The sequence below is a fragment of the Peromyscus californicus genome, unplaced genomic scaffold, assembly GCF_007827085.1.
Source record: "Peromyscus californicus insignis strain IS unplaced genomic scaffold, ASM782708v3 Scaffold_4__1_contigs__length_199733344, whole genome shotgun sequence".
NCBI lineage: Eukaryota > Metazoa > Chordata > Mammalia > Rodentia > Cricetidae > Peromyscus > Peromyscus californicus.
This window is the reverse complement of record NW_026294562.1, coordinates 134204845-134231159: the sequence shown is the minus strand read 5'-3', so window position 1 is coordinate 134231159 and position 26315 is coordinate 134204845. Positions and strand designations below refer to the sequence as shown.

The window sequence follows — 26315 nt, the reverse complement described above, 5'->3', positions numbered from 1 at the left end:
ACACACACACACACACACACAGAGAGAGAGAGAGAGAGAGAGAGAGAGAGAGAGAGAGAGAGAGAGAGAGAGAGAGAGAGAAAAGAGAGAGAGACAGACAGACAGACAGAGATGGAGAGAAAGGGTTTTTTGTTTTTTGGTTTTTGTTTTTCAAAGCTTCCTGACATCCAGTGGGCCTCTCTGCAGCCCTCCAATCTCTGGCTCTTTGAACAAAGTTTTCTCTTCTTTTGCCTGTGTGTGAACCTCTCCTTGCAAGTCTGGCTTCAAGTCCCCAGATGGAGCTATCTGTAGAGACGGTTAAAGGTTCCGTCCACGACGTCACTCCCTCCCCCTGCTGGAACTCACAGACAAGCCAACCCCTAGGCTGGGGTGGGAATGGGAGGAGATTTATGGTCCTGGCTCACCTCTGCCATCAGGGCTCAGATTTACCGGCTGAGTCACGCACCCATGTTTCAGAGAATGACTTCATCTTTGCCCAGGCTACCAGCATCAGGTTGCAGAGGATTCTAGAAGTGCTTTTTAAAGTTAAGGACGGCCATATGCTAGAACATCGAGCTGCTTGCTCGGCTCTCTGCAAAGTCATACCCAGCTTCAGAACACAGGAACATGCTGGGAGATGGCTTCCTGTCCAGAGGCCATGGCTTCCCGTCTCTCTGGAAAAGCTCTTGTCACTTGTTCCAGATGAGTCTGGGGTGCCTAGCCTCCCTGTCCTAGCCCCGGAAAACAATCTCTGTCAGGACATGGCTCCTCTACAGTGGACCAGCATGCACTTTGCTCTCTCTTCAAAGACCAGCCATATAACCATGGTTTGCAGTTCATTTAGGGCCTTGGAGAGGACAGAGAAGTCAGGGTCTTGAAATAAAAGAGTTTTCCTTTATCCCAGATAAAGATAAAATGACTTTAGACTTACAGACAGGGAGATTATCACTGTCAATGCCTGGGACCTCCCTTTGTCCCTGTGTTCCAGAACGCCCGGTGAAACAAGGGTCCTGACATGTCATTACAGATGTGGTCAGCTTGCCTGCTAGAGCTGCCATCAGGAACATTCTGTTCCCTAGCTTTCCTTTTCTCCTTTGACTAGAGACCTTCCAGGAACAGACCAAGGGCAGGGCTACTGTCCTGCACCACTAGACCTGCCCATCTGTAGCTGAAGTTTTCTCCAGTCCTGCCCAGCCCCACAGACCCTGCAGCCACTTATAAAATAATCACTCAGAAGCTTATATTAATTAAAACTGCTCAGCCATTAGCTCAGGCTAGCTATCGACTAGCTCTTACATTTAAACTAACCCATAATTCTTATCTATGTTTAGCCACATGGCTTGGTATCTTTTCTCAGTTCTGCCTTCACATCTTGCTTCCTCTGTGTCTGGCTGGCGACTCCTGACTCAGCCTTCCTCTTCCCAGAATTCTCTTCTCTGCTTATCCTACCTATACTATACTTCCTGCCTGGCTACTGGCCAATCAGCGGTTTATTTATCAACCAATCAGAGCAACACATTCACAGCGCACAGAACATCCCACAGCACCCATCCAACCTCAGAGGGCTGGCCTACGGTCTTCTGTTGGTTCCCAATTAGCGAGAAAATAAAAACATCAAGTGCCCTCCACTCCAGAAACCCAGTCACATTAGACTTAGAATGTTCGTGTTACGCTTTTATCTGTAAAATAAACGCCGCACCACCCCCAGCACCATCATCAATTATCAGAGTGAGTCGGTGTTGACACTTCGTTTGAAGGATCAGCAATGAATAAAGAGTTGACATTTTCCATGTGGGAGAACTTTCTTCCATAGAACTTGGGTACTACCACAGGAATGCACCTGCTGGTCTGGGAGAAAGTCGGGGATGTCCAGTTCAGTTACTGTTGATCCACTTAAAGAGCCTGGGATGGGGACATGCCCAGGAGACAGTGGCTGGAACCCTGCTCCTGCCTAGATCCTCAAGGCGAACCTCACACATGACCACACAGGACCTGAGTCCTCTGCAGTCCTGTCAATCTGGAAGACACTTTCCCCACGTGTTTGCTTCTGCCCTCTCTAAAGATCTCACGGAAGAAAGGGATGTGCTTGGGTCATTTCTCAGCACCCAGAACCCCACTGCAAATTTCAGCCATGTTCTCAGAGCTCTCGCCCTATGCAGGTTTGCTTATCGGCAAATAATCTGAGGCTTCTGTCTTCGGGTCAATCTGTCTGTCCATTTTAATTGTGTATCTGTCTGTTCAATGTCCATCTTGGCTGCCTGCTACTTCTGATGCATCTGTTTGTCAGCTAGCATGAAAGAAGGCCATAGCCTCAACTATGAAAACCGGCATGCAGTGCTTAATAAACGTAAGCCTTTAACTTTAGTGACAGTGTTCATCACTGTGGGGAACCCGGGTCTTGACTAGCCCATTCCCTCTGGGTGGACAGGCTGAAAGCCTCCCTCTGCTCAGACCTGTGCAGCTGTGTTCATTTCCATCTGTGGAGGCCCTCGATGCCCATATCTGCTCGTGCTGCCATAACCAAACACCATACATTAGGTGACTTAGTACTTTGTTTTCCAAAACCCTGGAGATTGGGAAGCCCTAGGTCAAGGTAGGGCTGTCTGCTTCCTGGTTCACAGCCAGCTGTTTCACTGGCTCTTCACACAGGAGGGAGTCAAGGCAGCTGTCCAGGGTCCCACTCACAGAAGCGTATGTCCCATTTATGAGGAGGGTTCCATCCTCACAACACAATCACCTCTAAAGGAGTCTCCCTCGAAATACCACCACCTTAGAGGTTAGAATTTTAACATGAATTTGAGGGGGACCCAACATTTAGAGCACAGCTCTGGCTGTGTTTGTTTTCTTTCTCTTGTTTACCCTTTAAAACTCGTTTCAATTCCAAACTAGTGTAAAACATGGATCCAAACAATATAAACTTTACAAGTTATATTTTCCACATCAGTTTTCTTCTGTTGCACACGAAATTTGTAGTTGTGGGGCTAGAGATAGCTCAGAGAATGGCGTGCTCATTGGGAAAGAATAAGGAACCAGGTTTAGACCTCCAGCACCCACGTAAAAGCCAGGAATGGTGGCCCTCAACCATAACCCCAGCAGTGGGGCCAGCAGATCCTGGGCTCGCCGGCCAGCCGGTCTAGCCAAAATTGGAAAGCTTCACAAGCAGTGAAGACCTTGCCTCAGAGTATTCTAGAAATAATGAAGTGGAGAATGAGAGAGGAAGATGCCACAGTCTCAGGCTCTGGCCTCAATATACACATGGGTATGGATGCCTCCATATATGTACACACACAGGCATGTACACCTCACACATAAACACAAGTATATTCTAGTTATTTAAGTGCCTGTTTATCAGCTTCTGGCTCTGTAGGTCAGGTAGCTGGCACAGCAAAGCTGACTTCTCTGCTCAGGCTACAAACAAGCAGCCAGCCAGCCAGCCCCCTTGTCATCTAGAGCTCCGCCCTCTTCTGGTCTCTTCCCTGTTGTTAGCAGATTTCAGTTTCTTCCAGCCGAGGGACTGAAGCCCTTGTTTTCTTGTTGGCCAGTGACTCTTCCAGGGTCCTTGTCCATGTCACAGTGGAGAACTTCTTTCTAGTCACCCTGCCTCTCTAAAGCTTCTGAGATGGTCCACTCTGTGCAGCTGGGACTGATTACTGAGATGACAGCCTAACGGGAGGAAATGTGAGTTTGGCTCATGGCTCAGAAGTCTCCATTTGTGTTGCTTTGGGCCTGCAGGAGGTCAAACACCATGGCAGAAGCACATGCCAGGGAAAACTACTCACCTCGTAGCAGCCAGGAAGAAAGGAGAGAGAAAAGAGGGGAGTCCCAATATTACCTATTGGTGGAAGTATTAAGGCAACTCCACGTAGTTAAAAGGGAGGTTTATTTTGTGGGGTCACTTCCAAGTAAAGGGATAGGTTAGAGGGTCCGGGAAAGGTGTAGCACAGTCCAGTGGTGTTCTCTGGAGAACTCTGCTCAATCTACCTCCAGCGTCCAGGATCTAGGAACCAAGAGAGCCAGCTTTCGGCCCTGCCTCGCAGGCGTGACAGTTACCCACTACAATTACCTTCAAGTGCACACCCTCAGTAGCCTGACTTCCTCCTTAGGCCGCATCTCTTAAAGGCCCCCACCTTCTAATAGTGCCACAACATGGAAAGCAGGCCTTTAGCATATGAGCCAGGCGTGGTGGTGCATACCTTTAATCCCAGCACTCTAGAGGCAGAGGCAGGTAATCTTTGTGAGTTCGAGGACAGCCAGGACTATACAGAGAGACCCTGTCTCAAAAAGCAAAGCAACAATCGCAAAAGCCAGTGTGATCACGTTGGGCTCAAGGGATGATCTCGCTCTCTAAAAGTCGGCAGAGACCTGTGATCTCACATCACATGCCTTTGTGCAGAGAACTTGGCCTTGGGGCTTCCTGAGTTGATTCTTTCCCTTTCATTGTTAAACTTCAGTTCCCTGTTTGCCACAGTTTGGCTGCGTGTCCTCCCAAGGCCCCCAGGCATGGTCCGCAGCCTGTGGCACTATTGACAGGTGGCAGAACCTCTCGGCAGTGACGCTGGGAACCCAGCCCGTCCTTGACTCTCGTCACTTCTAGTTACCATGACACGTTTACCGTTGCCCGTCACATCACCAGAAGCAGCAGAGCCACCGGGTCACAGGCTGAAACCCCCAAAAGTGTGGGCACCGTTAACCTTCCCTCAGTGTGTGCTGATTTATCTCAGGTATTTGTTGTAACAACAGAGGGCTGTGTGTGGTCACAGCTCTGCCTTTCAGCCCCTTTTCATTTCCCATGGCTGCGGCCTTCCTTCTCTCACCCATTTATGTAAAGCTATTTTTGCTTTATTCCTCAGTGTGTTTAAGAGTTTAGAATGGTTGTGGTTCTTCTTCAGTAGAATATCAGCCAGACTGTCTAGGTTTTGTTTGGTTGTTATGTGTGTATTATAGAGATATGTAACAAGATTACAGTTAGAGTCCATGAAATATATGAATTGTGAGGAGTGACTGATTTCTAGGCAGAGATAATCATCTATCAACATGAAACTACCCTAGTGTGTTCAGGCCTGGGATAGTCCTCTGCCCCCAGAACACTTTCTGTATCACCAAGAACACTAAAATGTCTGAAAAATAAGAAAAGTAAATTGCCATATCCTTCTGAGGTGAAAATAGTTTCTGCTAAAACAAGCAGATTAACGACCACAGGAGAGTCTCGTGAGCTGGCCTCTCCTACCCAAATGCTTATTTTTAAACGTTTTGCCATCACTAACAGCATATTTCCTCCATCTCTGCTTCGGATCTTCGAGCTATTTTCAAAATTGTTATTCTATGCTCTTTTCAGATGTGGCCGAGCAGTATTTTCAGGAAAGCATGACTCATATGAAGGATTCCGAAGGAGCAGGAAGAACCAAGTTCCTTTCAATTCAAGATGAATTTTGCAATTTTCTGCAAATCACTGGACAAAAAGAAGTGAGTTGAGTTTAGATCACAGTTGTCAAGCTATTCATAGGGGATGCCAAAGACTACTCCTTCAGCATCTATTAAGCACCTAGTGTGTCCAGGGCATGTCCTAGCCTCTGGAGGGACCCAGATAAATAAATCAAGGAATATTCACAGGCAATTTCTCTTAGAAACAAAACTGTGAGAAAGTAAGTGTCACATCCAACTAGAAAAGATCACTAAGGACTGAAAACTTTGAGAACTCAGCGGGCAAAACCTACTCACTGTAGCCCGTGGATCTAGCCGGGATGGTGTGTGGCAGTCAGTATGGCCAATTCCTTTCTTCTTCTTTTGGGTATTGAATGGAATGTCCATATCTAATGAAAACCATACAGCACAGAGGTTTCAGCTCAGTCTCTTTACTGATGGTCTGTAAAGGCATGCTCGACGTGGCTTAGAAAAATGGAACAACGAGCTGGAGAGATGGCTCAGTGGTTAAGAGCACTGACTGCTCTTCTAGAGGACCTAGGTTCAATTCCCTGCAGCCACATGGTGGCTCACAGCTGTCTGTAACTCCAGTTCCAGGGGACCTGACACCCATGTGCAAAACACCAATGCACATAAAATTTAAAAAATAAATTAATTTAAAAAAAAAGAAGAAAGAAAAGTGGAACAAAACCAGAGCTTATACTTGTCAGAGCTTATATTATATTAAAGAAACAGTTTACTTGTTCTCTGTAAATCATAGCAGCTCCAGAAAGAGATAGTAGATACCGCAGAGGTTTGGGGTGTGTGTGTGTGTGTGTGTGTGTGTGTGTGTGTGTGTGTGTGTGTGTGTGTGTGTGTTCAGTCTAGCACGGCAAATCTTGGAGATGAAGATGAAAAGTGGTGTTCCTGTGTTGTCTGGAGAGTCCTCCCCAAAGCGCTGTCCTCCTCCTCCATCTCTCCTCTCCCCATGAAGGCGCGTGAGCTTTTATTCTGCGTTCGTGCCGTTTGTCGGGCCGGAGCAGAGCCACAGTCACTCTAACAAACAGTGCTTCACTGTTGTTCTGAATCACTTGACCAAAGACAGGGCCCTGCCCGGGCCTCAGATTCCCACTCACTCCACCTTGCTCCTGTGGGGACTTCGCAGGCTCCTCATTTACCTCCAGATTTCCCTAATACACACGTGGTTTAACACTGCCCTCCTACCATGCATCGTCTCTTGTCAGGGCCACTCTAGCAGCTTCTCTTTCCCGGGGGCTGCGTCCCTGTTTGCACATGTCTAATCTCTTCAGGGTTTGAAAGCACACCTGATCAGTGAGCATTCATTTGGTTCCCCAATGAACCGTAACGCCCTCGCGGCAAAGCTGCCGTGGCCCTTTCAAGGTCTAGATTCTGTTGACATTTCTAGGCTCGCTTTGTTCTTCTCCCTAAGCTAAATGCCTGTAATGACAGCTTTTTCTGGTTTTAGTGCGTGTGTGCGTGTGTGCATGCTCATGTGTGTGCAGGTGTGTGTGCACGTATTTGCACACACGTGGAGGCTAGAGGACGAGCTTGGATGTCATCCTCAGGGATCCTTTAAGACAGGGTCTTTCACTGGGCTGCAGCTCACCAGTTAGGCTGGACTGGCTGACCAGCAACCCCAGGGGACCTTTTGTCTTTGCTTCCTGGTTCTGGGATTGCAAGTGCATGCCGCCACACCCGGCATTTTTATGTTGGGTTCTGGGGATCAAACTCAGGCCCTTATGCGTGAAGGTACTTTTCAAGACTGATCCGTCTCCCCAGCCCATACTATCTTTTCTAACAACCCCCCCCCCCCCCGCCATGGCTGGTCTCTTCTTTCATTTCCTTCTGGTAGGCCCTCCCCAATTCATTCCAGGCCAGTGCCATCTATCTTGCAGCTCCCTGCTTCCCTCACTTGCCGGCAGCGTTGGACTCTTCTGATTCTTTCTTACAGAAACCCACTGATGTAGTGGATTATTTGTAGTATAGATTTATATAGATATTTAATGTTGCTCAGAGAACCAAGCTGAGTTCTGTGAGAGCAAGGACCTTCTTGCTCACAGTGGAGTTAATGAATTCGGAACAGATGCCTGGCTGTTGACCAGCTGACTCTTACCTTCCACGGTCCAGGTACTCAATCTTAGTTCCCCTTCCACAATCCAGGTACTCAATCTTAGTTCCTAGTCTTCCTGCCTCCGTATAGAGTCAGCTGATGCCCAGTGTCGCTCCTGATGTGTCTCGCACCAATCAGTAGTCTTGGTTAAAAGATGTGCCTTGCTCTCCCAGACTGCCCTTGGAGAGTTTAGCAAACTGGCTCCTTCATTCCAGAATCATTCCATGCCCTTCTGTGTTTTTGCAAGGATATGAAAGTAGCCCCTTCGGTACACATGGCCAGTCCAGGGCACATTGTTGACAGAACACAACATGGCCAAGGGGTCAGCTCTCCTTCTCCTGCCAGGTACCCCTGCAGTGGCCCAGCCTGCCCAGCCAGGCATGGTGGCCTCATGTTCTTTTTACCCTGGCTTGCAGACCTCTCACCAGGGGGTGAAGCAGGAGTGTCCATCGAGAGCTGATCCTATAAGGACCCTGGCACAGGTGAGCATGATGTCTCACCTAAACCATCCCAAATGTGGTTACAGCCTGTTCACAGGCTGGCTCATACCAGCAGCAAGGTAACCTCTGGGGAGGAGATGATTTTCACAGTAAAGAGTAAGTGAAGGCCACTGTGCTGCAGACTAAGATGTTCTGTGAGAAAATGCAAACCTCTGTCCTTTGCAGAAGCTAAGCATCCACCAGCCTTGTCTCCCTCTTCCTCCCTACATGCTTTGCTGTGGTCAACCCAGTCTACTCAATAGCCCCGACACAGGCTGTGTGCTTCTCCTGGGCTCTCGGGTGCCCGTGCCCTCTTCTCTCATCCAAAGCTGAATAATTCTGGGTTCTCTCCATTAAGTGTTCCTGTCTGCTTCCCGGTGTCGTCAGAACATGCCTTTTAACTTGCTACACATCCATCCCTGGTCTCCCTAGTCAGCTGAAGCAGCGTTAAGGGCTTCATTCAGGAAAAGGACCTCTGGTACTTCTCCCCATCGCTGACCGGCTTCCCAAAAGCCCGGCAGTCAAATCCCCTGGGAAAGTCACCTCACCCAACTCTTGCTTCCGTCTAAGTCCTCGCTCACGGGTGTTGGGAGGGGATGGGCACAGGTAGGTCTGCATGGTGACCCTAGACCTTCAGTTCCTTTCAAGAGCCATACCTGGCAAGTTACACAGTCGTTTTGTCTAAGAAACTGATTTCTGCTCATCACCACCTTTAGTGTGCCAGCCCCAATCCCTAACTCACGTTATTACCAAAAAGGAACAATGTTCTTCATTTACACGTCTGCCTGTCTGTGGCGTACGATCAGGAAGTGCACCCACCCCCTCCCCTCCGCGCCCCAGGGCTGTGCTGCGGGAAACCCTTCCTGTGGCCCTCCCTGGCTTTATTTGGCTGTTGAATTCAGCGTTCGTGCTGTGCAGTCATAACTGTGTTCTCATGTGGAAGATCTGGGAAGAATTTCAGGATGTGTTCGAAGTTCAGACTTGCCCCCTGTGTGTCTTGGTATCTGCAAAAATGAATAATCAGGAAATACTGTTTTCTGACCAACTCATATTTTTCTCTTCCATGTTGGTATAAATAAATAGGACAAGGCAAACAAAATGTGATATCATGTTCCATGGAAATGTTTACTTTTGGCTTCCTAAGCATTCTCTGCGAGAATAGACAGTCCGGAAGCATGACCCACAAGTGCAGCCTCGTTTTCTCTTATGGGAGAACAGTGGTGTGCACAGAGGGAGACGAGCATGGGCCTAAAGGGGCTAGGGAAAAGATTCCAGCTCCAACACTGATGAGCCCTAAAGGGGCTAGGGAAACAGATTCCAGCTCCAACACTGATGAGCCCTAAAGGGGCCAGGGAACAGATTCCAGCTCCACCATTGATGAGCCCTAAAGGGGCCAGGGAACAGATTCCAGCTCCACCATTGATGAGCCCTATAGGAACAAGGAAGTTCTCATCTGTCGCTCTGTGCCTTGGCCTCCTCCTGGGTCAGAGGAAGATGAGGTTGTATATATATCAAATCCGATCACACAGAATCTGAGCCCCTGACACAGGTTCCACGAAGCCTGGCTCTGCTCCTGCTGCTCACCGGGGCGGACGGAGTCCAGCCGCAGCTCACAGTGTCCGTGCTGCTTTCTCTCTTCCATGTTTGTACCTTCTCTCCCAGGTAGGTTGTTTACTGCCTCCTGTTGAACCAGAAGACAGCGCCCCAGCTCTTCAGAGTAGTCTCTAAAATGTTAAATACGTATCAAGTCACAATCTTTCCTGAGAGGCACAGATCTTAGTCAGTCCTTGAACTTTTTTAAAGATTTATTCATTTCTGTCTTTGTGTGTGTGTGTGTGTGTGTGTGTGTGTGTGTGTGTTGCTTCATGTGTATCTGTGTACCACTTGCACGCCCGATGCCTGCAGAGGCCAGGGCAGGGCAATGATGGATCTCCTGGAAATGGAGTTACAGAGGTGGTGAGCTTACCATGTGGGTGCTGAGAACCGACCCCAGGTCCTCAGCAGCCATAGCAAGCGCCCTTCACCACCGAGAAATCCTTTGAACATTTAAACCACACAGCATTCATTTTGTCCTTTTCTCAGAGAGCAACCATGATCCTGAGAGAGTCCCTGGAAGCCAAAGTAGGAGCATTTGGTGACTTCAGTCCGGAGGTGGCAGAAACATACCGGGTCCTGGGCAGGGCAGAGCTGGCACAGGGCAACCACAACGGAGCATACACGAAACTGAAGAAGGTAAAGCTGGAGCCAGCACCGACACAAACGGGGCTCTCCCTCGCTCTCCACGTCCCGTTCTTTCCCTCCTGCACTGCTATTCAGTGAAAATTTATAATGGCTCGTTTGGGTAAGGTGGCATCACTTTTGTGGTAGATTGAAGCAAACATTTGGGGGTAGAGTAAAAGAGTTCCTCTAAAATACACACATCCAAAAAGTGAATTATCAGTCATGTTTGATCATGCAAATATTTTTAAATTTTTCATAGTATAACTTACCAAGCACTTCTCGTTATTATGGTCTTTCTGCATACCCGGTTCATGGAGGGATTCTTCTGTGTTTGTTCCCTTCTGTTCTTCTTTTGAACCTGGAGTTTTTTGTATGTTGGTTGTTTGGTTTTTTATGTAGCTTGTATAAGGTCTCATGTTACCTCTTTCCCAAATACTTGTAGCAGAAATGCACTGAATACTGGCTTGTCCGTCACCATTTCATCAAAGAGCCCAGCCCGAGATCCAGACTTAGGATGACACCTCCCCCACACACTAAATTCCCACATGCACTGGAGCTTGTTTCTGGATTTCCGTCCCGTTCTGCTAATCTCCTTTTATACAGGTGCCAGTATCTCACATGTTCAGTTACAGAGATCCTGTGGAATGATTTAATGTGAGACAGGACAAGACAGCCCTCGTGGCTTTCCCTGTAAAACATCAGGGGTCTGGAAACTTGATAGTTTTTCTACATGGTTTTTATAGCGATATGTGTATCCTATAAAGAGTTTATTTTTATTAAAGTATTTATAAATACATTTTGGGAAAACTGACGTCCTTATGATGTTGAGTTTTCACCCAAGAACAAGGGCTGCCGTCCCGTTTATTCACACCTGCTTTGTGTCTCTCGTGAACATTGTCAAGTGTCCCGTCTCTAAGTTATGCGTGTTTTTAAGTGTATTTCTGCGCATTTTATTATTACTAATGTAAGTGGAGATTTATTCATTAGTACGTATTTTTACTTATCTTTGTATATCTAAGGATTGCTGGGATTTCTGCTTCAATTTATAACCTTTCTAGCTAGCTTAGTTTTTTATTGTTTGGATTAATTTGAACACTGATTCTCTTAAATTTTCTAGAGATACTGCTATATCATCTGCAAATAGACATAATTTTACTTTATGTTTTCCAACCCCATGCTCCTCACTGATTCCCTTTATCTGGATGCTGTGGCTCACATGGGCAGCACAATGGTGGACAAAAGTGGAGATGACGGGTCCCCTGTCTTCTTCCCAGTCTTACTGGGAAGGACTCCAGGGACTCTTCACTGAAGTGACGCAGACTTTAGGACTAAGGTCTATGTATTTTATCACGTTAAGACTTCTAGTTTCATGACTCTTTTTAAAATTAGAAATAAATGTCAATTTTATCAGTTTTTTTTCTCCCCAGCATTAGCAGAGACTCATCACGTGAGCCCTCCCAGATTCAGTTTGTACAGTGTGTGTTACTGTCATGCTGAACCATCCTTGCATTCCGGGAACAAGTCTTCCCCCTTGGTCACACTGGATTATTTTTCTAAACTGGTGACAGCTGAGTCTATCTTATCCTATCATAATAGAATGTCAGGGGCTGAGGAATTCCTAAAGAATAAAGGCTAGGAAGTTGAAAGTCAAGCAGCTTACATCTGATGGCAACCTTTCTGTTTTGTTCATTCAAAGGCAAACAAAACAAACAAACAAAAAATAGAAAGGCAAGAGACAAAGGGGAAAGAAAAATGAGGTAGACTGAATTCAGTCTTCTCAATGAACTTACTCCCAAGATAACAGCACTGACTCAATCATGAAGGTGGCACCTTATTGGGACTCCCTTCCCAACCATGTTCCTCTGGGAGTGAAGTAATTTCCAACCTATGCTTCTCAAGTAAAACTGTCAAATCATAGCGGATGTAGAATCTGCTGGCTAACATTTATTTTAGGGTTTTTGCACTGATACTTGTAAGGTAGATTTAAGTATCAATCTTGTATTTGCTTCAGAAAAATAATTAGGAAATCCACCTCTATATTTTATATACCAAAATGCATGGTGTTTGAAAATTTTTACATTCTAGGAGACCCTTTGGGCTGGTGCTTTTGTTGTGGAAAAAAATCCTGTAAATTTTTCTCTACTTATTCTGCAAAAAGTGGACTATTAAAACTTTCTATTGGTAGTTCAATCATTTTGGTAAATAATATTTTCTATGTAATTAACTATCTCATTTACATATTTTTATTGATTTGTATAAAATTTGAAAAATAATCTCATGAATTTTTCAAATTTCCGTTTTTAGTAGTTGTTTCCCACCATAGGTTTGGACAGTTTGATATGGCAGGTACGGATGAGATGTCATTTTTCATCTCCCTAGACCTTGCAGCTTACACTGTCCGCAGGGAAGGAAGGGCCTGGGTGCTGGGATGTCGGTGTGTCAGACCACACTGCTCTTCGGCAAAGCTCGGCTCTTTCCTTTGTTGCAGTGATCGGCAGGTACAGGTCTTAATGCTTCTGCATCATGGTCACTGTCCTGTCATCTCTGGAGTGGGACCAGGCCCCGGAGATCGGTCTGTCAGCTTCCTCAGGAGACTGCAGGTCCTGCTGCGGCTGACGCTGCAACTCTGAAAACGAGCTCAGCTTCAAGAAAATTTCAGGGCACATCACCCCAAAGCCCACGGTGAAAGGTGACTTTGGTTTGAACTCATTAGCCATCGGTCCTGACAGCAGTAGCGCTGATGTGCTAAAGCTCTCTGGCCGCCTGCAGGCATCAGAGACATGCGAGGACTTGGGTGTGAATGCTGTTGTGCGTGCTGTGGTAGGGGCAGTTCTCATTCCCCACTTCCTCTCATCTGAGGACAGGACTGATTGCCCTGTTGACACCAGGACACAGACAGGGACTTTAAACATGCCTTTGTCATCTGCTGCCTGGAGCTTCTCAAAGGCCGCATTTAGCACTGGGCTTCCGGGAACCAGCAGTCTTCTAACAGCAACTAGCTAAGTGTTTGTCTTGTTTTTATCACAACAGCCCCCCCCCCCCCCCGAGTTTTCATCTCAGAAGCTAGCCGCCACCAAGTGTGGCATTTCCAGATGTACCCTCCTGTGCTAAATGGCCCAGGTGTGAGCCCAAGGCCATGCTAAACAAGAAGGCTCCAGAAACACAGCAGACAGCGAATTGAATTACCAGAAAGGAAACCGAATTATGGATCTGTCTTTTAAAGGCATCTGCCTGCAGGGGAATAATGGAGAACTCTGTGGGCTCCAGATGGAAATTTCCACAGCACAGGCTCGTTCCCTTTAGCAACGTAGAGACCTGTTTTGATCTAGGATGGCACCATTTGCTCACATTCTCACCCAGGCTGCAGAAAGAGATGGCCATTTCCTAGGTCAGTAATATCTTGGGAATACTGAAGTTCGCTTGAAGTCTTTAATCTGGCCTCCCTACTGAGGACTGTCATTGGCAGGGTTCAGCTTATTATTTCATTGTATCACAGCTATCAGCTTTAAACATTCCTGTAAAAGAATAAAGTCCCCAAACCCACTCTAATGGATCTTTCTAAGAACAAGCTGGAGCATGGTGTGTTTTATAGGATATAGACAAGAAAATCAATGCCAACACGGTCTCCCCTGATCCTGCATCAACACTGGAGAGCAAGCCATGCTGTCCCTGGGCTTCTGCAGTCAGCCAGATCCTCCTAGATGGCGTGTTTCAGGAGCAGCTCGAGGACCCACATTGCCCAGATCTGCCCGCGTCTGCTCCTCAGTGGCCACAAAATTCACTTTCCCTTTGCCTGTTTGAAATGTTGTTGCTGCTGCTGCCCTTGGATACACCAGGAAATGCAGAGCCAGACTTAGAGTCCCTAAGGGGCCTCCTCATGAGCAACCTCATTTTCATGTGCAGATCCTGCTTTTCTGTGCTCCTGGCTTTCCTAATTGTCTCACCGAGTCGTCATGGGGATGTGGCTGTCCACTTTCTTTAAAGAGAGGAAGGTCTGAGCTGGGAAGATGGCTCGGGGTTAAAGTGTTTGCCACAAAAGCAGAAGGATCAGAGTTTGGATCTCCAGGACTAACGTAAATCTGAGCATGGTAGTGCATAATTCCAATTCTCCTAGGAAGAATTGGGACTCATGGCTAGGAAAGCCCCTGGAAGCCCCTGGGCCCACTAGCCTGGAATGTGCAGCCTTGAGCGAGACACTCGGCCTCAAAAAAGTGGAAGATGAGGACCAGCTCCTTAGGTTGTCTCCAACTGATGCACACGTAGACCTGTGCTCACATATGCGAGTGTGTGCACCACACCTACACACATACACCCCACACCTACACATACACCCCACACCTACACATATACCCCACACCTACACATACACCCCACACCTGTACACATACACCCCACACCTACACACATACACACCACACATGCACACATACACACCACACATGCACACATACACACGTACATACACCACACATGTACATACCACACCTACACACATACACACCACACCTACACACATACACACCACACCTACACACATACACCCCACACCTACACACATACATACACACCTATACACACACACCCCACAACTACACACATGCACAACACACCTACACACATGCACAACACACCTACACACATACACACACACCTACACACACTCCCCACACCTACACACATGCACACCACACCTACACATATACATACCACACCACACACGTACACACCACACCTACACACATACACACATATATACCACACCACACACGTACATACCACACCTACACACATACACCCCACACCTACACACATACACACATACATACCACATCACACACATACATACCACACATACACACCACACATGCACACATACATAACACACACACACACACACACACACACACACACACACACACAATGTTTTTAAAGAGAAGAGAAGGTCATAACTCTATTGATTTCCTTAAGCTCCACTCCCCAGTGGAGAAGGGATACTGGAAGAGCCTTTAGGCAGGAGCTCTTTGATGGTGTTTGTAAATTGACTGGTAGGAAACCGAGTACTGACATTCCAAGGAGTCACGGTCATTCATTCTTAACGTGCTGTGGGGGAAAACGTGGAGTCTCCCTTGCTTGTGGCAGCCTCGAGGAAATGAGAATCCCAGGTCTGCAGGCGGGTCTGCCGCAACCCCCTGGCAGCCCGGCCTCCGTGTTTGCTGTCTCCTAGAAGACAGAACACAGTAGACCCAGACTACCCATTGACCGGCCTGCATTCCTTCCTGATACGTTAGAACTCCTACTGCAGTTCAGCAGGTGCACAGCACCTTAGTTCCTCCATTGGCATCAAGCTTTATAGGAGATGGACAGACACAGGGGGAAAGGCCAAATCCCCAACTGTGCAAATTGAGTGTAATCTTCAACAGGCTGAAAGGGTAACAGCTAGGAATGGCAGCAGAGGCCAGCAGTACAGCGTCCAGAAGGAACCCCCATGATTGCTGAGCTCCATATCGGCAGGAAAGAAGGCAGCTCACGGGCTCAGTTAGTGTCCATGGCCTGGCTGTCCACATGAGAACTGAAGCCCTGCTGTGTGTGTGTGTGTGTGTGTGTGTGTGTGTGTGTGTGTGTGTGTGTGTGTGTGTGTGCAGCCCGGTCTGCTTGGGCAGCAAGTCCTGCTGATACCCTTGTTTCCTAGATGTCTGTGTTGCAGTTGTCCTGGAGAAAGATTATGGTACATTCCTCCAAGACAGTAGCCAAGGGATGGAGCAAAGTCCTGGGGGAGTCAAGGGATATCAATAATGACCTAGAGCCCACAGCACTTGACAACCTGGAAGTGAGGAGAGGAGGTGACGTGGATGACATCCACACCCACGACGAGCACCAGGAAATAGTCAGGGATGGCTTCCGCCCTCCAGTCCTCCATCTCCCGTTTCCCTCCACAGCTAGGGTCCCCCTTCTCACCTTCCCTGTGTTTTTCTCACTGGAGGCTCCCGACCCACCCATCAGTGTCTTTTCCCCAGGCCATGGGCCTATTTGCCTTTGTGGGGTGGGAGCTGCAGGTGTGGGGGAGAGAGAGACAGACCAGGGAGTGTAGGATGTATTTCCCCAGACACCCGGCATCCTCCCCTGTGAGACCTCCACCCTTACTGCTTCCCTGTGGCCTGCACCGGGCTGCCTCAGTGGTCCTCGAATACTCTGTCACCTCCACACGAAGACCTTTGCTGTCCGTGTGCCCTCTACCACCAACATATCCTTTACTCTTTCTCATGGCCCCACGTTGCTGCTGCTTTGATTGCTCTTCCTCCTCCTTTGCCTATCCTCCCTCCTCCTCCTCTCCCTCCTCCTCCTTCTTTTAGTTCTTATTGAAAATTATTATGTCATGTATTTTTAACTAGCTTACTTTATCTATCTATTTTGTCTGCATGTATATATGTGCACCATGTGCATGCCTGGTGCTCACAGGGGCCAGAAGAGAGTGTGGTACCCCTGGAACCATAGTTACAGATGGTTGTGAGCTGCCATGTGGGTGCTGAGAACTGAACCTGGGTTCTCTCCTCTGCGAGAGTAGCAAGTGCTCCTAACCGCTGGGCATCCATTTGTTAATATTTTGTCTCCCTGTGTCTCTGGAGGCTCTTAAGGGTATGACTCACTACTACTGAGGCCGGCCCAGGGCTGCTGTACTGCAAACAGCGGCTTCAGGAAGGATCGGATGTGGAGGAAGCTGTGGGTTCAGGCAGGACAAGGCTGCTTTCTGACTGACTCAGGAAAACCAGGGCCCACCCCTGACCCTGTCGCCATGGCGCTGGCTGCTGAACTATTCCAGTTGATGCTTTCAACTCCCCAAGTTAATCTCCCTCCCTGCCTGGCAGCCGTTAGTAAATGTACATATATCACGATGTCTTTAAGCATTTAGGACACTTCACATCTGTGTACATTAAGGTTTCTAAAATCTCCTTTTCTCTTAATATGTTCTACTGTGTGTTGACATGAAAACGGGCACAATTCCTGAGTTTCTGAGTCATTTATCCTCTACAGAAGTAATAATCTCGCATCAGATAATGTGTGTGAAGTGCAGTGATTTGGGCCCAGGCTGGAAAGCTAACAGCCAGTGAAGTACTTCCTGCCTAGGCATGAGGACCTGAGGTCAGATCCCAGTACCCACCTAAAATTACCGGTGACCTAGACCTGTAGTCCCAGTTCTGGAGCGTGCTGGCGAATTTGCTGTCAGCTTGGCACAACTTAGAGTCATTTGGGAAGTGGAATCAGTTGAGAAAATGTCCCAACTAGACTGGCCCATGAGCAAGCCTGTGGTGCATTTCTTGATTGACAATTGATGGGGGAGGGCCCAGCTCCCTGTGGGTGGGGCCACCCCCAGGCTGATGGTTCTGGGTGCTGTAAGAAAGCAGGCTGAATGAGCCATGGTGAACAAGCCAGTAAGCAGCACTCCTCCATGGCCTCTCCATCAGTTACTGCTTCCAGGTTCCTGCCTTGACTTCCCTGGACAATGCAAGCTGTAAGGTGAAATAGACCCTCTACTCCCCGAGCTGCTTCTAGTCAGTGTTTTATCACAGCAACAGAAATCTTAAGGCACGAAGACAGAAAGCTCCCTGGGGGGCTCTCTGACCAGCAATTCTAGACAGTCTGTGAGCTCCAGGTTCATAGAGAACCTATCTCAAAAGGTAAGTGGGCAGAGAGATTGAGGAAGAGACCCAACATGGACCTTTGGCCTCCACGCATGCACACCCCGCCTTGTTCACACACAAACATGCACAGCACACACATGGGATGGGAAACAGTGAGCACAGATCCTCAGCATTAGAGTGGTTTAAAGAATTTCCCTTTCTCTGGCTTTGTTTATCATTTCATACGAGGAAAACACTGCTAATAGCGTGACAAGCTTGGCTTGGCCTCTTGCCGGGAGTGACAGATTTGTCTTTCTCAATTTTCTTTAGTGGGGTCACGTTACTTGTCATTTAAATGACTCCTTAGCTGGAGCCCTGGCTGTACTGCCTCTGTTAATGAAGAGGCCAAGTTCCATCAGCACTTTCATTATCTGAATTCCCCCCAGAGAAATGATGATGTAATTCCCAGACCCTCAGCCAGAGGGCAAGGGATGATGGGAGACACCAGAGATACCACCAATCCACTTTGGCGGCAGTGCCCGGTGGAAGAATGCCCCTGGGGGATAGCTGCCTGTTTTCAGAGATTCCTCCCCAATATATTTCCTTGTGAGTCTGCATATGTGAGTTGTTGTTTTTTTTAAAGCCAGTGTGTAGATCAGCTAACCCCCACGCCACCTCCTGTCTTCACTGGGAAGGGTATTAGCCCAAAGGCACAGAGGTCAGACACAGCTAGGAAGGCAACAGGCTGGTGGCTCCATCTCCGCTTCCTGGGTCGCTTAGAAAAGTCAGCTTCCGGGCTCGAGATATCTCTTAACTTCTCTTGCTCCGTGAGTCACTCCTGGGAGCAAGCACCAGATAGTGAACAGCAAGCATCTTCTACCCCGGAGGTCACCTGGAGAACAAGTCTGAAGGTTCCCAATGCTGCTCACAATGGAGCTTCCTCAGTGGAGGCTTCAGCACCGTCAGGCGAGTGGAGCCAACTGCATCTCCAAGAGCCATGTAAGGGACTGGAGAGATGGTCCGGCGGGTAGAGTGTTTGCTCTGTAAGCACGAGGACCTGGGTTCAGACCCCCAGCACCTAAGAATTAAGATGTGGTGGTGCACACCTGTAACCCCAGCACTGGGGAGGCAGAGACAGGGACATCCTTGGAACCTGCTGGCTAGCCAGGCTAGGCCCTATCTCAAAAATATAAGATGCAGAGTGGTAGAGGGAGACATGTGACGTCAACCCCTGGGCTTCACAGACACATGCACACATGCACACATGCACTTGCACACCCACATGTGCATACACATACACATACATACATACACGCACATGAACTCCATTGAAGAGCTTTCTCTAACTCATCTGCTTGTTCAGTGTAATTATCCATTTGTTTACTTACATGCCAGAGACAGTGATAGGGCCGTGTGAGCAAGACAAACTTGGCCTCTTTGGGAACTGCTGCAGGTAGGAAAAAGCAGGGAAGAAAAGCTCTCTGTCTGATGTTTAAGGAAGACGAGAAACAGGCCAGGTTGGGACTCTTGCAACCCATGTATATAAAGCTAGAGAATAAGAGCAACACAGTGGCTTCCTAAAATTCCACTGGATACTTGCAATCCCAGCTTATTCTTTACTTTAAAAACTTGAGAGGAAGCCGGGCGGTGGTGGCGCACGCCTTTAATCCCAGCACTCGGGAGGCAGAGCCAGGCGGATCTCTGTGAGTTCGAGGCCAGCCTGGTCTCCAAAGCGAGTTCCAGGAAAGGCGCAAAGCTACACAGAGAAACCCTGTCTCGAAAAACCAAAAAAAAAAAAAAAAAAAAAAAACTTGAGAGATGCCATTTGTGGCTGGTATAAAGACGGGTACATCAGTCTCTTGTTACAATAGAGCACAGGGCACCTTTATTCCGGTGGAGAACACTCGAATGCCAAGGCCTGAAGGCTCTTCCTGTAGCTCAGCCAGATGTCCCCAGTGCTTCAATTAACATTTATTGACTTTGACTGGGTCATAGTTTCCATTTTTAACAAAAGAATCAAAACACCACACTGATTTTACACACACACACACACACACACACACACACACACACACACACACACACACAAGAGCACGTTCAGCTAAGTGAAGCAGAACATTGAAGAATTCAATTTGTATTCCTGAGGTAAATATACAGCTATTAACACAGCTTCAAGCACAAGCTATAATAGGTTATTCCGGTTAAACCAGTCTGTCGGTGCACAGCCCACTGAGTGTGACCCAGTGGGCTTCATCCTGCAGCTATCACTGCTGTATTTTCATGGTGTCTTTTTTTTTAACTTCCTTAACAGTCATTCTCAGATGGGGGGGGGATGTGGCTCAGCTGGTCGAACGCTTGCCTAGCATCCCCAGCACCACATAAACTGGGCATGGGGGGGAGGCACCAGTCATCTCAGCCCAAGGAGGTAGAGGTAAGAGGGTCAGAAGATTAGGGACATCCTTTGCTACACAGCCAGTTCAAAGCCATCCTGGGATAAAGGCAACATTGTCAGAAAGAAGGATGAGTGAGAGATCGAAGGAGGGAGGGGGAGAAAGAGAGAGAGAGAGAGAGAGAGAGAGAGAGAGAGAGAGAGAGAGAGTATTAGCAGTCTGTTGAGACTGTAATAGCAGAAGAGCAATCTCCTCCTGTGAGGTTGCCTTCGTTGGGAGCTTTTGGTTTGTGCTGTGGGGGCCTCAGTGCAGGAGTAGGCTGGTAAGGCTGCCCTCGTCACTGTCAGCATGGACAGACGGGAGGGAGAAGCGATGGCTCTCCAGCATTCCAGTCTTCAGACATCATCTCTGGAGAAGGCTGTTTTATGGAAGTTGTTTTCAGAACTTTTTTCTAAAGGATGACTTTCACCAGCTGTTATCAGTAAATATGAAATATCATTATGCTATTAGGACATATAATTTAAAGGTTGTTTTTAGTCTTTAAAAAGGTTATAATTCGGAGATTTGGAAAATAGAAAACAGTATAAAGAAAACCTGGAATTTTTCCCATTTTTCTTCTACTTAAAACTATTTCAAATCATTCTATTATAGTGTTATTTAATATATAAATCATACTGCTATATATAAAATAAAGTGTGGGTTCATTTTAAAGAAAAATAAAGTTTTTGGTCTTATATTAATAATTTTATTTCTTTTTCAGTGCATTGGGTTGTTGTGTTTTGTTTTGTTTTTATTTACCTAACATATTAGTGTTTTACTTAGTTTTTTTTTTTTAAATGGCCTCAGGTAGCCCACACTGACCTCAAACTTCATATGTAGCCAAGGATGACCTTGATTTCTAATTCTCCTATAGTGTTGGGATTACAGGCATGCACTACTACTACCAAGTTCACGTGGTGCTTGGGACTGAACCCAGGGATTGATACCTGGTAGGCAAGTACCCTACCAATTGGGCTACATCACCAGCCCAAGCCAAATGATCAGAATTCCAAGGTCATCCTCCCCTACAGAGGGATTTTGAGGCTAACCTGGGATGTTAAAAATAGGAAAAATATCTGTTGAAGTATATAGATGGACTAGCTTTTACTTCCCAGGTTTCTGGCCTGCCACTTTGGGCGCTGGAATCATCAGTAAGCCTAGGTAGGGCTAAGGTGGTGACCCCGTGTCCTGTTGGACAGGCCTTTGCCTCTAGTCAGCTGGAATTGCAAGCAAATGTCTTTTGTGAGGACAATAGCCCTGGGGTGGGACATCTGTTTCTGCCAAGAAGAGATGCATCTCAGGGAGGGGCCTCTAGGACCTGTTTGTTGAACAGAGTCCCCAACTCATCCCCTCTCCTAACTCTACTCTGCCCCCTAATTTAATGCCGCCAGAGAAAGTGATCTGAACAGCAGGTCTAGAAGGAAGGGACCCCTACTGTAGTAGATCCTGGGGGAATTTGCCTAAATCTTATCACTTACCTTCTCATTCTTCCTGGGAATTTGTGACTGTTTACCCAATTGTCTCTTCCCTAGGGACTTAGGGGCCAGGGAGAAGAGATCTCAAGCACCAAAGAGGTAGGATGGAAATCCCACCCGTGTTGTAGAAGCTTCTAGCAGCCGTCTGTTCAGCAGAGTGAGCTGAGACCTCATCAGAGTGTCTCAAAGACTGATTGCGTTGTCAGTGAAATCCTAATGCTGCAGCGAATGAGTTTAACACCAGGCAGTGCTGGCTTCAGCTGCCGTCCAAAGAGCTGCTGTGTTGGAGCACTCATCAACATGTAAACAGGGATGTCTGGGTGCCTTTAAAATCAGACCTGCTCCCTTCAACCCAGCGCAGGCCTTCCTGCTCATGAAGGAGAGAGAAGTCAGGTTCTGGTAGGAAGAACGAGACTTTAAGAGAGACCTCAGGCTGCCTGGCAGGGGAGAGGAGACACATGCTTGCCCCGTAGACCCACTGTCTGTCTCTCAGTGACTCCCCTCTCTGCCCTGCTGTGTACAGTAAGCAAGGGTGAGACCCACTGAGGCTTCTATGTGCTGCCTCCCACACTGAGGACTGGAAGAGTCTTCACGGAGTTATCACAACTGTCAAAAGCATGTCCTACAACTCCACTCAAAACAATGGCTCTTCCTCAAGGTTCCTAAAGTTGTAAGGTCATGTGGTGTATCTGTGGGCTAAAGTGACCCTGGAAAAGTCCTTGGAATGAGAAACCTATTTCCAAGGCCAGGCTGAGGCCTCTGGGCAGGTTTAGAAAGGCCAGGGCCTGTTGCATGGAAGGTCTGAGATCCCTGCGTTAGCAGAATTTGATAGGAACTAAATAAAATAGGAGAAAGAGCCCACTACACCTTTATGTAGTTAATTCAACTAAACAGGGAGTAGTTTCTGTTATTTAAAAAAATAAAATTCCATCATATTCATGCCTGTTATTTCTATCCTCCACAAGACCAGAATCACATTCTCAGTCTTCACATCGAAACTTGAACCCACACTCAGGCAGCCCTGAGATCTTCCACAGCTTCTAAAGACAAAATGCTTGGACTGTGTGTATCTTCATTTTCTTAAAGACCTCAAATTGATCCCCAGGTGCGAATGGATGAATGTCTCCAAGTCCATTTTTCTTTCCTTCTGATTCAAGCAGTTTAACCAGGGAGAAAACCTCCATCTTTAAAATGTATAAGAAATAGTTCAGATATGCAGGAAAGCGTTTGTGGTGTGAAATAAATGCCTTTGAACTCGTGACTCAAAGTAAGAAGAGACAAACAGCACAGATGAAGTCCTCTAGACCTCTCCAGGCCCCAGAGAACCACTGTCTTGAATCTGACATTGTTCCCACGCTCATGGTTTTTCATGTTCCAAGCTTCACGTGACTCCCTGTGGTCATGCACTTATTTGCAATTCTTCTTTTTTTACTTTTTAAATTATAACTTGTTATTCTACTTTAGTATATCCTTGTTATTTTTACTGTGTATAGAGAAATATTATTGGCTTTTATTTTTTCTCTCTATTGAAACTAGATTTTTTTTCCCCTCACATACTGTATACTGATTACAGTTTTCCCTTCCTCTACTCCTCCCAGTTCCTCCCCACCCTCCACTATCCGGCTCACTCCTTTTCTGTCTCTCATTAGAAAACAATCAGGCATATTGCTCTTTACTTAACTCTTACTTAAACTTTATTAACTATCACTGAAGTGTCTACAGAGGCTTACACCAACTTAAATACCCGCTGTCAACGTACGAGACTTCACAATGGTTCTTGTTATTTCCTCTGTGACATCATCCTGGTAGCATTGGGACATAATTTTTCCACTTGTTACAATGTGCACTCTTTAGTTTTATTAGTGCGGCAGGGCCGGCTTATTGGCCGGTCTCCTTTCAGCTCTCCCAACAACTCTTCTATCTTTTGATCACTCTTGTACCAGGAGGCCCTGCCATGTCTCCTCATTACCTCTGGAACCCTCAATGCGATCTGAATGCTAACTCTTGGGAAGGTGCACTGCACACACACACACACACACACACACACACACACACACACACACACTCCTTGTTCTTTGCTGATGGTTGAACTTCGCTGCAAAACTGTTGGTCATGTTCGTACAAACTCTTACATTTCTTCAGCAGTTTGTTGTGGGGAGCTTGTCTCAAGAAATCGTCTCCTATCTCAGCCCAGAAGGCTGTCCCTCAGCGTTTTCACAGGAAACCTCCAAGATCTACATTGCATATTTAACTCCTTAAATGTTTCAGGGTTGAGTTTTCTGCCTTGTAGGAGTAAGGTCCATTCTCTTTCCTTTGCGAAAGTGTGGTCCTAATGCCATCTATTGAGTGGCCCTCCTCTTCATCACTGGCCATGCAAAGACAGTCCATTAGCTAGCGAGTACTGAGATCCTCCGATCCTCCCTTTCCCATTGGTCTGCTTGACACCCCAGGATGAAAGACGTGCTGCCTTTATCACTGTAGTTTTACAGAGGTCATCGGAGCAAAATCCGCCACCTCATTATTCAGACTGACTTTGGCCAATTTTAGAATTTCTTTATTCTCTTTCCCTTCCTCAACTTTGACCTGACTGGGTATAAACAATAAAATGCCAAAAGTTAAGCAAAAGAAGGAAATTAAGCAAAAGTCAGCCAATGCACTTGCCTTGCTTTTTAAAAATACTACCTTTAAATACATGCTTGCACACAGAAGGTTCTGAAGCCGTACTCACACTGTACGTCTGTGTCCTGGATCCCTAAGAACATCCAATTTAAAGGTCAGGCTGTCCCTAGAGAAGCCCCCAGAGGGCACTGATTCCATCACAGCACGGGTCTAAGAATGAGGCATTCTTTCTCTAGTTCAAAGGACACTTTATTTCCCTGTGACATTTCCATAACCTCATGATGACTCCTTGGTGTTCTACAGTGTGTTCAGATCGAGACGTTCTTATATGGATCGCAGGACAAGAGGACCCTGGCCACCCAGCAGACCATAGACACACTGTCCAAGTGAGTCAGCTTCCCTTACATTTTCTCTCAATAACATACCCCTTCGCCAGTTGGAACCTGAGGCTGGTACTGGAAGGTTCTCAGTGGCTTTCCACGGCTTATATAGTTAAATGTAAGAATAGGTCCCCTGAGAAGCCAGTTATAAAACATATGCCTTGCCCTAATATTAGAAAGGAACTCACTCTTGAAGAATGTTGAGAAACACTCTGGCTTCCATCCTCACATAGACCAGCCCCCGCAGGTTTACATGCCTGCAGGAGAGGCTGGAGAGGCTCTGCCCTGGGCTTACCTCAGCTCCTGGCGGGGCGGGGGTTGCGGGGAGTGTCGGAACTATAGCTTGAAGACTGGTCCTATGTCTTTTCTCGTCAGAGAGAGAAGCGTGACACTACCTGGGAGGGCCCCCATTTCACAGGGCAGGCATTCCCTGAGAGCCTATGGGCCAAGGGTCAAGTCCAAGTGAGGAAATTACAGAAGTGGCTTCATTGGAGGCACAGGCCAGCCAGAAAGGGTACCATCCCACTTTAGGGTGGCGTAGGTGGGCCAACAAAGCCTCCACCAGAACTTGACAGCCTTCCCCACTTTTGCCCCACCACTGGCTGCCTCAGCTCGGTAAAGTTGGCTGCAAGGCACTAAAAGAGAAGAAACACACCTTTGTGTGGATGCTGCTGCGCCATGATTCTCCCTCACCTGCATCCCTTCCTGAGGCTCCTTCACACAGCAGCTAAGGATGGTGGGAACTGTGCTGATCTGAGGGGCCATACTCACCCATCTTCTTTCTGTCTACAGGATCTCTGAGGCTGCCCCGAAGCCAAGGCAAACCCTGAAAGCCAAGGCAGCATTCTGCACCAGTGTTCCTCAGTACACTGTGCCGGGGAAGGCCAGGCACAGTGTGGCAGACTGATCCCCCCCTTCCCACCACCCGCCGCCACAATGTGCCCCAAAGAAAGCTTTGAGAAAGACTTGGCACTGCCTTTAGGATGCTCTCCAACCAGAAGGTGGAATTTATCAGTCACTGCAGATTTTTAAGGCTGTTTGCTCTAGCATGCAACAGCAGTACCATGAATTGTCCACGTCTCCACTGTGGACGGACGCCCTTCAGGGCGATCTGGTGCCTTGGTTATTTTTATTTGTATCACTTTGGTCGTTTCTCTCACCAAGGAGAATTTCCTGTCATCTCCCCTGTGCCTGACTGTTCCAGAGGTGGAGCTTCCCTGAAGTAGAGAGAGAGACTGCCGCTGATCGCAGGCAGAACGGCCCCTGGAGCAGGGAGACTGCACACAGCCTTCCTTGTAGGAAAGTAATAGGAACTGGGAAGAAATACCAATAAAGAGAAACTTTTATTCTTTGTCGCTTGTCGCTTGTATGCTTCAAATGAAGACTGGGGCTGGCCACGCGGCTCCGAGACAGAGTGCCTGCCTGGGCGCCACGAAGCCTGTTAGGGTTTGAAAGCAGAATGCCCCTCATAGACTCATGGATTTGAATGCTTGGTCCCCACTGCTGCGAGGAGAGGAGAGGAGGGGAGGGGAGGGGAGGGGAGGGGAGGAGAGGGGAGGAGAGGGGAGGAGGTAGGGGTCTGGTTGG

The 26315-nt window shown here is 47.5% G+C and overlaps 1 protein-coding gene across 3 annotated transcripts in view; it reads left to right on the top strand.

Annotated features, from left to right (window-relative positions):
- Ttc23 (tetratricopeptide repeat domain 23) overlaps window positions 1-26079 on the top strand; it is a 100366-nt gene extending 74287 nt beyond the window's left edge. For 2 of the 3 annotated variants that reach the window (XM_052711950.1, XM_052711952.1), the window contains 5 exons: window positions 5315-5442; window positions 10072-10221; window positions 21787-21828; window positions 24652-24734; window positions 25521-26079. In XM_052711950.1, coding sequence (XP_052567910.1) covers window positions 5315-5442; window positions 10072-10221; window positions 21787-21828; window positions 24652-24734; window positions 25521-25635 — 518 coding nt within the window. In that variant the 3' untranslated portion in view covers window positions 25636-26079. The remainder of the gene's footprint in view (window positions 1-5314; window positions 5443-10071; window positions 10222-21786; window positions 21829-24651; window positions 24735-25520) is intronic. The other variant, XM_052711951.1, reaches the window with a different exon arrangement.
- The last annotated feature ends 236 nt before the right edge of the window (window positions 26080-26315 follow it).